Here is a 12,597-nt window from a genome sequence, read left to right on the forward strand (position 1 = left end):
ATGAGGATGGTGATCCTTGAGGTCTCTGGGGACAGGAGCCGTCACAGCGACCTCAGCCAGGCCTGCTGCGTGTGCTGCTTTCCAGACACCTTTAATGAGCCGGCCTCTAAGGAACTTAACCTCGAAACTCTTGCTCGCAGCGATTACACTGAAATGCCCTCTGTTTGGATGGAGCGCAGCGCTGTCATGCCCAGCACGGGGCGTGACTAATGCAGTGCTGCATCCTGAACACACCACGGAGGTATGCAGGCAGCGCAGAAATGAAAAGCAGGGCTCAGAGGGCTTCAGAGACTTTTTGCTAAGAGCTTTACAAATGGCAAGGCCTGATGTTAAATGCCAGCTGAGTATGTCACCCCTGGGGCTGAGCCAGTTGGTGAGCTCTTCTAAAGCAAGGTCTGTGCGAGTGTCTGCATTTGAGACTTTGTAAGAAGGTGTTTAAAATCTACTTTCTCTGCTGTTAGTTTGATTCCAGCAAGTTTTCTGCGGCTTGTCCTCCAGCAGGATATCATTGCAGGTTTTGAACCATTGAGTTCATTTGACCTAATTCTGGGCGTTTTAATTATTTTTTTTTTTCTTAGTATCACCTTGGAGGAATATAAACTTTACTGCCCTACTGACTGGCTGGAAATACTGGCTCATCTGCACTTCTGCCTACGGTGCCTACCCTACCTCAGTGTAGCCTGATGTGGGAGGAAAGCTGCAGACAGACTACAGAGAATTTTTTGTGCTTCGCTTGACTAATTGTTGCTTGTCCAAGAAAACAGGATGGATGGGAAAAAATGGTACCAAGTTACAGATAAAGTGGTTCCTGCAGGTTCTAAATCTCTTTAAAGAGAAGTTCCAGCATCAAAGAAGCTGAAAAGCAAACACTCCAGTCAACCGAAATGGAAGGAGGCAACAGTCCAAATCTGCAAATTCAGCATCTCCCATTGGCCACAGCAGCTGTCTCTGTACAGCCACACATTGACTCCTTTTCTTACAAGGTCAGATTTCTACCTCACTATATCCCTAGAAGACCCTAACCATTCAAGTAAGCTGATAACACCACTGTATTTTGGTTATTTTTTTGCAGAAAGTGCACTGTCTTTGTATTTAGCCATGCCTGGAGGCCCCAGAGTATTCTATGCTGTGTATATAAGCAGTGAGAGAAAGAAAGAGAAATTCTGTGCCTGGAAGAGCTAGACAAATGGGAGAACAGACTGTTGGTTAAAAGATGTGGATGTCTGAAGGCAGTTAGGTGCAATAAACTCTGCTGGGTGCCTTGTCAGACTAACCCATACCTCAGTAGTTGGGATCAGATGTTCTGGTCTGCTGTGTATTCAAACGTTTGAATTTCAGGTGGGTCAGCCCGCGGTCAGGCAGAGAGCCTGCAGCTGGGATGAGACCTGTTGCTGTAGTTCCTCCTTATTCTCCAACGGGGAATGGAGCTGTTCGCAGCTCCATTTTCTCGGAATCTCTGATTCTGAAGGTGCTCCGAAAATAGCAGCAAGAAGGGGTTTTTTTCCACTGGCAAAAGTACTTTGCTAGAACGCAGCCCTAGGTGCATTGTGAAAGTTGACCTGACTGCCGTTGGCCGGCAGGCTTGCACGGTCCAGAAGCTGATCCCAAACCCGCATCTCGTGTCAGACCTTTTCAGCTGAGGCACCGTTTTCTCTGTGGCTTCTGCACTGAAGTCCAGTTGCTGAACCAGGAAACTGTGTTTGTCTGGCTCCATCTGTGACCACACAGAGGCATCTTTCTGCCAACTGTCCTGTCTGTCCTGGGACGATCTCTCCGGTGGTTTTGAATGAAACTGCTTGGGTGAATCGTATTTTGGTACATCCTGTTTCAAGAGATTTTTGTTCCACTGATAAGAACTTGAAATCTTAAAGTCCTTGTCTTATTATGTATGAGAAAATCAAGAATAGTATATTTACTGTTGAGGAAGGAATATGAATGTGAGCTCAACTATCCCAAATCAATCAAAGTAAGTCCTAGGCTGTATCTTGGAGGCCAGCACTGGAATGAAAAGTGGTAATGACATCTAATGAGATTTAGACAGTTGTTGGAAGAACGCAAATGCTAAATGGCCTGGCTTAGCCTCAGGCTCTTTTGTTCACTCCTAATGTACATTTCCTTTGTGACTCAGACTGCTTTACATCCTTTTTTTATTTGAAATTCTGCCTTTAGACTGTGAGAATTTTTGCTGAGCTGGGCAGGCTAACGTGGAAGCGGTTGGGACCTTGCTAGGAGCTGCTACCAGTTGCTTATTACTTTGGAATAACTGATTCATACAAAAACCGTCATGAAATCTGTGATAATTGGGCTGCCTCATCCAATGAGCTAAAAAACCTACTGAACCAGCAGACGTTATAAGTGGAGAAGAGACAAATAGTTCTTCAGATGTGACCTGCAGAATGCAGAGGTTCCCAATCCATACCCTGCTGAATTCCAGGGCAACAAACATCCTCATGAAAAGAGTTTTTCAAAAGGAAGAATTAGTGGATGGGTGTGGTGTTTATCTTCTTTCCCTGTGAGAAACTTCAAAGAATGCAAATATATGCAAGCTATTTTAAGTCTCTTGTAGGAAATGTCTGCTAAGGAAGGGTTATCTTTCACCTGAGCTTCACACATTTGGAAAGTAGCCACTGTGAATTTACCTGAATTGCCCTAGGCCTTGTAGAAAGGGGGGAAGACAGTAGAATCAGAGAATGGTTTGTGTTGGAAAGGGGCTTTAGAAATCATCTTGTTCCAACCCCTGTCATAGGCAGAGTCACCTCCCACCAGACCAGGTCACTCAAAGCCCCGTCCAACCTGGGCCCGAACACTTCCAGGGATGAAGCATCCACAGCTTCCGTGGGTGACTGTGCCAATGTCTCACCACCCTCACAGTGAAGAATTTCTTCCTTACATCCAATCTAAATCTACCATCTTCTGGTTTAGAGCTGTTACCCTTAATCCTGTCACTAAGATAAACAGAGATTTTATTGACAAGTGAACTAGGAACTGGTTCTTTCAGGTTGTGCAGAAGGCTCCAACTTCCTTCCGGGTCCAGTGGCTAAATTTAGTATCTGTATGTTTGCTTTGTTTTTACAGGAGAACTTGATTGGTGCATTACTAGCTATTTTTGGGCATCTTGTTATCAGTATTGCACTCAACCTCCAGGTGAGTACCGTGAAGCAAATGTTCACCCTGCCTCAAGCATCCTGCACAAAAAAGCATCGAGCATGCCAAAACTTCTTTGCCTTCATTTCCTTTTCTAGAAATACAGCCACATCCGGCTGGCAGGTTCCAAAGACCCCCGAGCCTACTTCAAAACCAAGACGTGGTGGTGTGGACTGTTTTTGCTGGTGCTGGGAGAACTGGGAGTGTTTTCCTCTTACGCCTTTGCTCCTCTTTCGCTGATTGTGCCGCTCAGTGCCGTGTCTGTTATAGGTAAGGGGAGAAGAGGTAACAGCCGTACAACTCCGAGTGTCTTCCAGTGTGAGATTGCTAATTGTTGGACTGATACGTTACTCACTGTTTCTCTTTTTTTTTTTTTTGCAGCTAGTGCAATCATAGGAATTATATTTATTAAAGAAAAATGGAAGCCCAAGGATTTTTTGAGTAAGTTCCACAGTCCCTTTTCATTTTTCCTGTTTACAAACCATCTAACACATAGCATGGGCTCTCAAGAATCTTTAATTAGAGGGATGGCAAGATCTCATTAGCCGTAGTACCTCTTTGAAGAAATGCATCATCTCATTTGCTGTTTATTAAAAGTGGCACTTTTTTATTGCTCTGCTGTGCTGGGTTTTTTTAACTTGTACCAAATCCTGTGAATCTCACGGATTTTAGAAACACATGGAAATGGTGTTTGTAGGATTTGAGAATCGTGATTCTCTGGGCAAAAGCTGCAGCCTGGGCCTGAGCTCTGCAGTAACACAAGCACAATGGAATGAGCTGGATTTCATACGTGTGCAAGTGTGTGCAGAGCCTGGGCATTCCTTCTTCCATTTCCTAAAAGATAGGCTGTGGGCAGTGCTGGGCAGGATAAGCCCCAGATGTACTTCCTGTAGCTCCTGTTTGTTTAGTAGATGCTACCTGGATGCTACCTGGTATGAGCCTTTTTTTTTTTTCTCAACTCCCAGCACACATGTTGCCTGGGGGTATTTTTGGTTAGAGTGGTTTGAAAGTTGGGCTGGAAGGGCAGAGGAATGAGTCATCCAGAGGAATGTGCGCGATGTCATGAATGGTCACCGTGCATGCGCTACAGGAATTCTACACTAACCCACTAACTTTGTGTTCTCTCTCCCTTTTCTTATTTTTTGTCCTTTGGTTGCCGAAGGACGCTATGTTTTGTCCTTTGTAGGCTGTGGTTTGGCAATTGTTGGAACTTACCTGCTGATAACATTTGGACCTAATAGTCACGAGAAGATGACAGGAGAAAATATCACTAGGCATTTAGTGAGCTGGCCATTTCTCTTGTATATGGTAAGCTGGCCCATTAACTGTGGGGTAGTTTTCCGCTATGTGCCTCCTTACGAGGTTCATTTCAAGCATTATTTTTCCTTATGGCTACTAGCAATATTCCCAGTAGTGCTAATGAACCGCTGCCAGCTTTTTCTGGTGTCATTTCCCCAGGGCCTGTGGACACCTGCATGCGTTATTTGAAATCCTCTCGTTCTTTCTCTGCATTATTCTGTTGGAACTTGAATACCTTTAACTGAGAAGTTTTAAAATCGCTTGCTCTCTCTCTCTAACCTTTTGGCAGTAGCACTGATGGCAGCTGAGAGCAACACACAGAAGTGTCCAAAAACTGTGCCGGCGTCTGGGCTTCTTCTAGACTGACTTCCTCTGGAGCCCTCAGTCTCTTATTGAAAATCTTAAGAAATTTATTGGGTTTTTTAGTAGAGATAAGGTGTGTGTTCCAGGGATCGCTTAGAGAACCTTGTTCCGAAAAGTAGGCTGAGATCTCTGACGTGAATATTCAGTCAGGATTATTTGATCTGCTGCTTTACCATGAACGTAACGTTCCAAGTGTCCCACAGTTCCTGTTCTGCAAGAAGCTATTGAATATCTCATCTAATTAAAATCTCAGATCTTGTTAAATCCAATCTATAATTGTGGGGGATCCTCATTTTCCTTTGATTTGCCCTGTTGTGTAATTCTGATGTTTGACTGACTCAGAATCCCGTTTACTGCCAACCCCATATACCCAGAATTTTTTAAGATTCTCATTTCCATCTCTTGTAGCTTGTGGAGATCATCATATTCTGCCTGCTACTGTATTTTTACAAGGAGAAAAATGTGAACTACATTGTGGTTATTCTTCTGCTGGTAGCTTTGCTGGGTAAGTTTATACCGACTTGGAACATCTTCTAACTCTGCCTCATAACAGTAAACTACAGTAAACTGAAACATCTGTGACATAGATGGAATTCTCTTGGCCTAGTTAATGTTGTAAAATGCACCAGTTTACTCCAGAAGTGTTACAGCATGAAGCTAATATCTTGCACTGGCGTTTAGGAGCTTTGCAAATGACTTTTGAATAATTAAGTCTTATTTACCATAAGGTCAAATAATCTGCCAGAGAAAGTACAAGTTATTTATTAGTGTCCTTAATTTTAATCTGTGCATGCAAAGCATGGTACAGTTTCTTAGCTGTTCAATGGATAAGGAAGGCTAATTCAAGGGATGAAAGAGAGGATTTCACCTACAAGAATCTTCCTGGCTGTGGAAAGATTTGCTGTGTGGCTAAAGAAATGCTGAATACTCTGCTGTGCCAGTATGTCCCCAAAGCCTCTGACCCTGGAGTCAAATGAGGCTTTTGATATCCTCATGGCCTACAGTGGGATCCTGCACTGACTTTGGAAAGCCCAGGATTTCCTTTGTACTTTTCTCCACATTAATCTGTTTAGGGTTGGGTTTTTTTTAAAGAAAGTGTGATCAATTAAACTTTAAAAAGGGTGAATAACAGCCAGGCAGTGACGCAGTCTGACATGTTGAATCTGTCGCAGTTCTCAGTGTTTGCTATTTATACAGCTCCAATTACTGCAGTGTCTTAGTGTCTTTTTTTTTTTTTTTTTAACTGTTTGGGGCTGGATTCCCATAACTGATGCCTTGGAGGCTGTGTGAATTACAGGCAAACCACCTGTCCTAATTCTGAATGGCCCCGACTCGTGCTTTCAAGAAATGGAAAGGAAGTAGGCACTGTGTGATTCTTGTTTTGAAAACTTCCTTAGCTGTATTAATGAAGCCAGTATGGCACCCGAAATGGCAGCGTTCCTGTCCCACTGAGCGCGTGTTGGTGCTTCAGCTGATTCTTGGCAAATGTTCCCAGGTTCCATGACCGCTGTGACCGTGAAGGCTGTGGCAGGCATGATCGTCGTCTCGATTCAAGGAAACTTACAGCTCGACTACCCTATATTTTACATCATGTTGGTGTGCATGATTGCTACAGCGATCTTTCAGGCAACGTAAGACATTCATTTTTGAGGATTCTTGTGCTGGTTTCAGTGGGTCGGTGATTAGTGGGCCGTTTGTTATCCATTCCAAGAATGCTGATTAATTTTAGGAGAGGAGTTATCCATTCTCTTGTGACCTGTCCTCAGATCCACGTGGCGGGAGCCAGGGATAGTGCTGTTCTTTGCTTTTCCATGTACCGGCACTGCCAAGTAGTTTTAATCCCAACTTTGTACATCATTCAAGAGTTTGCAAAACAGTGTTAGGAATGAAATGGTGGCACATCGGTTACACTCTCTGCATTGGCTAAAATCAAAGTGCAGAATCAATGTTGTGGGGTTTTTTGTTGTTTATTCTTTCCCCTCTGTACTTGTAATGATATAAAAAGCCAGTAGTAGCAAGGATAAAAAGGTATTAAAAATATGAATGACATTGTGGCCCTAAGGTCAGCGGCAATAGTTTTATTGCCTTTAGTCGATACAGCCATAAAGCTGACTCTTCTGTCATTTTTAAATTCCCAGGTTTAGTGAAAAAGAGAATAAAGTTCCTTAAATTTTGAAGGGTGTTTGCAAAAAGGAGACGTGTACTAGTCCGCGCTATCTGCTGTACAATTTGAGTGTCCTTCCCAAATCAAGCCCCGGTGTCTGTCATTGTGTTGCAGGTTTTTAGCTCAAGCCTCACAGCTGTACGACTCATCGCAGATTGCCAGCATCGGCTACATCCTGTCCACAACCGCAGCAATCACAGCAGGTAACGGCGCACAAAACGGTGTGTTGGTCCCCTTTGAAAGAAGGGCAGAAAGATTTTGAAAAAAAAATCCTCATGGATGAGGAAGGTGAATACTCAGCAAGGGGATGACTTGGATTTTCTTGTCACGCCTCTTCTGCACCTGGCTTTGCTTCTTTTTTCTTTCAAAAAAAAAAAGTGAATTATCCCATTAGACTGCATTTAAAATTTTCTGTTAAGTTTTCCTGCACTTTAAACAAAATGACAGAACTTATATTTGAGGCTGTATTACTCACACCGTGCTAGCGTGTCAAAGAGGGTGATGTGTGCTCTTAGATGAGCAACTGACTACGTGGCTAAAATTTTTCCATGTTTCTATTTTATCTAGATTTTGCTAAAACCTCTGTGGTACATACGTGCTTCCTCTGTACAACGCTGTTCCCTTCCTGATAGTCTTGTTTGTATTGTACCTAGACCGCAGCCGCTCACAGCTTTATAGGCACTTGGCTTTCTAAACAGATTACTCCAATTTCAGCCCTGCCCGTGCAGGAGAAGCTTTGTCTGCATGAACAAAGATGAGCATTTGAAACCCCTTAGGCTGCAAAGCTGAGGAGCAGCCTTTTTAAGGTTTTGTTCTCCTCATTTAGACATATGAGCAAAACTGGAGAAAAACAACCAACCAACTGAAAAAAAACAAAACTCCAGCACTGGAGAAAGTATCCATCACTGTCAAGCAGTTGCACTTTTTGGGTGAACAGTAATTCTCTTCTAAGTGTCAATAATTATTTCCTTTTCAAGGAGCAACTTTTTACCTGGACTTCGTTGGTGAAGATGTTCTCCATATATGTATGTTTGCGCTTGGGTAAGTGTTTAAAGTTTCCTTGATAGAAAACTGGAAATTATTTCTTAACATGACTAAAATATGTTTCTGTTTGTCTGTCTGTGTATTGGAGGTACGTACTGTCTTGGAGAGGAAAACAAACAAAGCTCTAGAGGAATTGTGTAACAGTAGGTTACGCATAATTCTGCGACGTTAGACACTGAATCCCTTACTGGCCATACTGGAGATCAGCTTGGGTGTTGAAGCCCATGGGCTGTTTTTCAAGCTGCCTGCTCATGAATCTGAAAGAATTGCCAGAGAACCAAAAGAAGCCATCTCTAGGAAATCTGTTTCAGGTTTTGCATCGTCTTTACTGAACCGTGACTGGATTTCCGGAGTCCTGTTTCTTAGGGCGTGGGCACTCACACAGCAGAGATAGGATCAGTAAAACATTTGCTGTGGAACTCAGTGTTTAGTCCTAGTACAGTGTCTTACTGTGATTAGCTCTCCATAATCAGGGGACGTTCTGAAATGCCTTTCAGATTATTACAGAAAAAAACAATTGGGAGATTAATGTTATGAACTGCGCCTTTCTCTGTCAACATACTGTAAAAATCAAGATCAACGGTTGTTAGTGTGTTTACGTACGGGAAACCTTTCAAAGGTCAGGCTGCTAAATCCTGGAGTTTCATCAAAGAAAACCAAATTTTGATATGCTTCTATTCCCCTTTAGTTAGTCAAGGCTAATTAATTAATTAACATGAACACTTTTCCCTGCATTTTGATAAAGATGAAATTGTTCTGACTGCTGGGTGGATTTCAGTACTGTTGGAGGGGGTTATTCAGCTGGGACAGTTCCCTATAATTCTAACTTCACTGTTCTCTCGCTTCCAGTTCCGAATCCTGGTGCTACACGATAGGCACTCGGAAGAAGTGACATGCAATGTTACCTCCTCTCTCTTTTCACAGTTATCTCAGTAGATCTTGTCGTCTCTCACAGGTGCCTCATAGCGTTTTTAGGCGTCTTCCTGATCACAAGGAATAAGAAGAAATCTGTACCGTTTGAACCTTACATATCAATGGATGCTATGCCAGGTAACAGCCGCAATACAGTGCTTTATCAGTCTTTTTTTAGGTATTGGGCTTCACAGTGAAAGCTCAAGCAAGCTTTAGGCTCGGTTAAGTATCCAGGTGTATCAGGTGGCTGTGGTGTTTTCTAGTTTTTCCTTCTCTTAGTTGCTTGCACCTTGTGAGGGGTATGTGTGTGTTTTGCACGGAGCAGAGGCGAGATGATGTTCCACTTGGCTGCCACTTACGCTGGGACCTCTGGCACTGAGGGAATGTCCTACTGTGTCAGAACAGCTTTGTCCGCTTGGCTGCCATCTGGGATGGTGAACTGGTTTGGACCATATGCTCGGGACTGGGCTTGGTCCTCATCTAGCAGGAAAAACTGATTATTGAAGAAGGCAGAGGTGAGGGGGAACAGAAATTTTTGCGTAGTACAGCTAAACCCTTTGTCTGGTGAGCTGTATAAAAGCGAGGCAGTGCTTGATAAATAACTGACTGCCATCCCTCGTTCACTTGAAGCTTATTTCTTCATTAGTTGCTTTAGTGCTAAGGAGAAAAACATTATGTCTTTCATTTAACACTCAAGGAACTGACGAGCCACATGTCATGGACACTGAGACTTTATAATTTGCTGATTTAACACAGCGCGCTTCTGTTCCAAGCATTTAATCTCTGTCTTTGCTCTTTTCAGGCATGCAGAACATGCACGATAAAGGGATTGCAGTTCAGCCTGACCTTAAATCTTCTTTTTCCTACGGTGCCCTGGAGAACAATGACAACATGCCGGAAATTTATACTCCAGCTACGTTGCCGATCGTGCAGGAGCAACATGGTTCCAGAGGAGTTTCTGCTCCACCCTACCGTGTGCTGGAGCACAGCAAAAAGGAGTGAGTGACCTTTAAGGAACTGATTTGAATCATCAGAAGTACGACCTTTATTTATTTACCCGTTAAAATATAAGCAAGTGTAAAGCCAACCTTGATATAGTTTAAAGCTCATCTCAAACTTAAATTTCAAGGCTGATTATTAAAATAAACAACTCTCTATAGTTGTGAAGTTGAAAGCACTCGTCTTAGCGAGAAGTAAATCACAGTTCTCCATGGAAGGCTGCGATCTGGAAGCGTGAGATGGTGAGTGTGGTAACACGGCAGTGTGAAACCGGTGAGCTGGCAGATGCTGTGAAAATGCAGAGCTGTGGGGAGGAGAAGTGACTGTGCAATTTTTAGACCTGCTGGGAGCGGGTTTATCTCCAAACAGAAGTTTTCAAGAGTTGCTCACAGAGAGAGGAGGGCAGGATTTAATCCGTCACACGTAGAGACTGTGACGGATTTCCAGAAAAGTTGTAAATCCTCATGGCTCCCGCGTGATCACCAAACTACCTTAACATGGCAATAAGCTGTAATTGTTTTCAAGCATGAATACTGAAACTTACTGTGTCTTTAGAGCAGCGTAATTGGTTAGAGTACGCAAGCTACTTCGTTCCTTCCAAACGTGAATCTTGAGCACTTCCTGTACAACTGGTCTCTGACTTTTGTTGAACATATGCACTGACAATGTGAATTGTTTTTGTAGCACCACTGGATTACATGGCAGCGTAGAACAAAGTTGTTTTGCCAGGTTTCTGGTTTAATAGCAGGAGCTACAAGCAGGAATAAATGGCGCAGAGGGAACACTGTCAAGTACGAGAACAAGAAATGAGGATAATAATAATGTGGCTGGCATCTGGTGGGAATTTCTTTTTAGTTTTTGATGCAGTCCTATTTCTTTATCACTTCTATTTTCTTTCTGGTGGAGGCAGGATTTCCAGCTTTGTTTAGTGGTCTTAAATGCTTAAAGGTGTTGACATCCCTTAGTTAAAAAGCTCAGTCTAGGTGTTGTAGGCTGGGATCCCCGTCTTTTCTTTTTTTTTCTGCTTTGAAAAAACAAGAAAAAAAAGATGCTAGTCTAATATTGCGAATGACCTAACACGAAAAAAGCACAGTCCAGCCCTCAGTGAGGACTGTAAGAATAATGGAGCATTGTGTACTCATGATATTTATCTTTCCAGCTTCCAAGAGATGGTTGGAAGCTGATAAGAAGGGAGAATAGACACAAGGCGGGGAAACTTGTCAGATGAAAAGGGCGAAGTACAACACTTATTGGCGTATGCAAGCTATACTGGCACTTTGATGTCGTCATATTCTCTAGAAGCCGTGGTTTTGCTGGGAAACAGCATTTTAAGGTACTCGTCATGTCTTGGACTGTGTGCAGTGGGCTGTCTCCAGGACCTTGGAAGACTTTATTTGAAATGACTGTTGCTTGTATTCCGCACATTTTTAAGTGGTTACTCTGATACCAAGGGAGTTGGCAGGATCTTGGACTTGCAACAGTGGCTTTCTGCATTTCTGTTTGTGTTTTTTAAATTGTTTTATGGCCAGTTTCTGTTCCTGCTACCAAAAATTCCCAAGAGCTCCACTGACTTGTATACGCCTATTCCAGATGCTTGCAATTGTATATGACAACAGAACTGTTCTTTTGCATAGGTTTGCCTTGCCCAGCTATGAGTATAAATTCAGTCTGGGAATCCTTGAGATTGCTTTGACGTTTTTGTGCAGTTTGGTAACAATTATGAGCTTCCCCCCCGCCCTGGAAAGAGTAGACACCCCGTGCTGTACGTGTACCTATACGTGAAGTTTCTTCACCAGCTTGGCACGTCTGACAATTCTGATTTTATCAGTGGCATCCTGTACGCTACAGCTTATGAAACCTCAAGAAATAACAGCTTTTCTTTTACCCTCAATACTTTTTTGTGTTTAAGTAAGATAACGATGTTAATGGGCTAATACTGCCAGACCATTAATCTTGCTGGAGTTGCAGTGACACTGATTTACTACCTTTGGCTTTGTATCCTCGGTAATCAATTATTTGTGAGTTTATGTGCAGCTTTTGTTCATTAACAATACAAAACAGAGTCGTACAGGGGAGGCTGAATGGGAAGGGTACAGGAATGCTGGCTTTTCTTATCTCTTCCCTTTTAATCAGTGAGGCAGCAGCTGTTTTGACCTATTAGTTCTGAAACCACGGAAACGAACTGTTTTAAAACAAGCCGTGTTAAACCATGTGTAGCGACAAACTCCACTTTTTGCACGGCAATATTCTCTGCATTTAATTATAAAATAATTAATCAGAAGGGCCTGAATGTTTTGCTGCTGACTTCGATTATTAGTATGGTCCAATGTGTAACAGAACGTAGTTTTCCCAGTTCTTAGCGTCTGTAGTATTTAAAACCAGCAGCTGACTGGTGCACAGACTCTTGCAGCCAGTCAATGGCTCGTTTTGCTTTTTCTTCTGGTTGCGGGACCTGACTTTGTGAGAGATGGACAGAGCGCTTTGCAGGAGGAGAGCGCTACTGTGATGTGGAGCCCCTGCTTGTGCTCTTCTTTTGCAGGCTGCTCTCTGGCACGATTCAGTGATTTTTATTTTATATTTTTTTCAGTAAGCTGCCCAGATTGTCCATAGCCTGGCAGCCTGGGCACTGACTGACTCCTGGCCCGACCTTCCTCTCGGCCAGAGAGCCCTCG

At 43.1% G+C, this 12,597-nt stretch overlaps 1 protein-coding gene across 1 annotated transcript; it reads left to right on the forward strand.

Annotated features, from left to right (window-relative positions):
- The first annotated feature begins 884 nt into the window (after nucleotides 1-884).
- On the forward strand, nucleotides 885-9,958 carry NIPAL3 (NIPA-like domain containing 3). Its single transcript, XM_009865402.1, has 11 exons — nucleotides 885-983; nucleotides 3,076-3,144; nucleotides 3,243-3,414; nucleotides 3,526-3,585; nucleotides 4,307-4,452; nucleotides 5,215-5,311; nucleotides 6,302-6,437; nucleotides 7,085-7,173; nucleotides 7,948-8,011; nucleotides 8,970-9,064; nucleotides 9,729-9,958. The coding sequence occupies exons 1-11, from the start codon at nucleotides 885-887 to the stop codon at nucleotides 9,926-9,928; spliced, it is 1,227 nt and encodes a 408-aa protein (XP_009863704.1). The 3' UTR covers nucleotides 9,929-9,958.
- Nucleotides 9,959-12,597: the final 2,639 nt, after the last annotated feature.

Source organism: Apaloderma vittatum, unplaced genomic scaffold (genome assembly GCF_000703405.1).
Source record: "Apaloderma vittatum isolate BGI_N311 unplaced genomic scaffold, ASM70340v1 scaffold17492, whole genome shotgun sequence".
NCBI classification, from domain to species: domain Eukaryota; kingdom Metazoa; phylum Chordata; class Aves; order Trogoniformes; family Trogonidae; genus Apaloderma; species Apaloderma vittatum.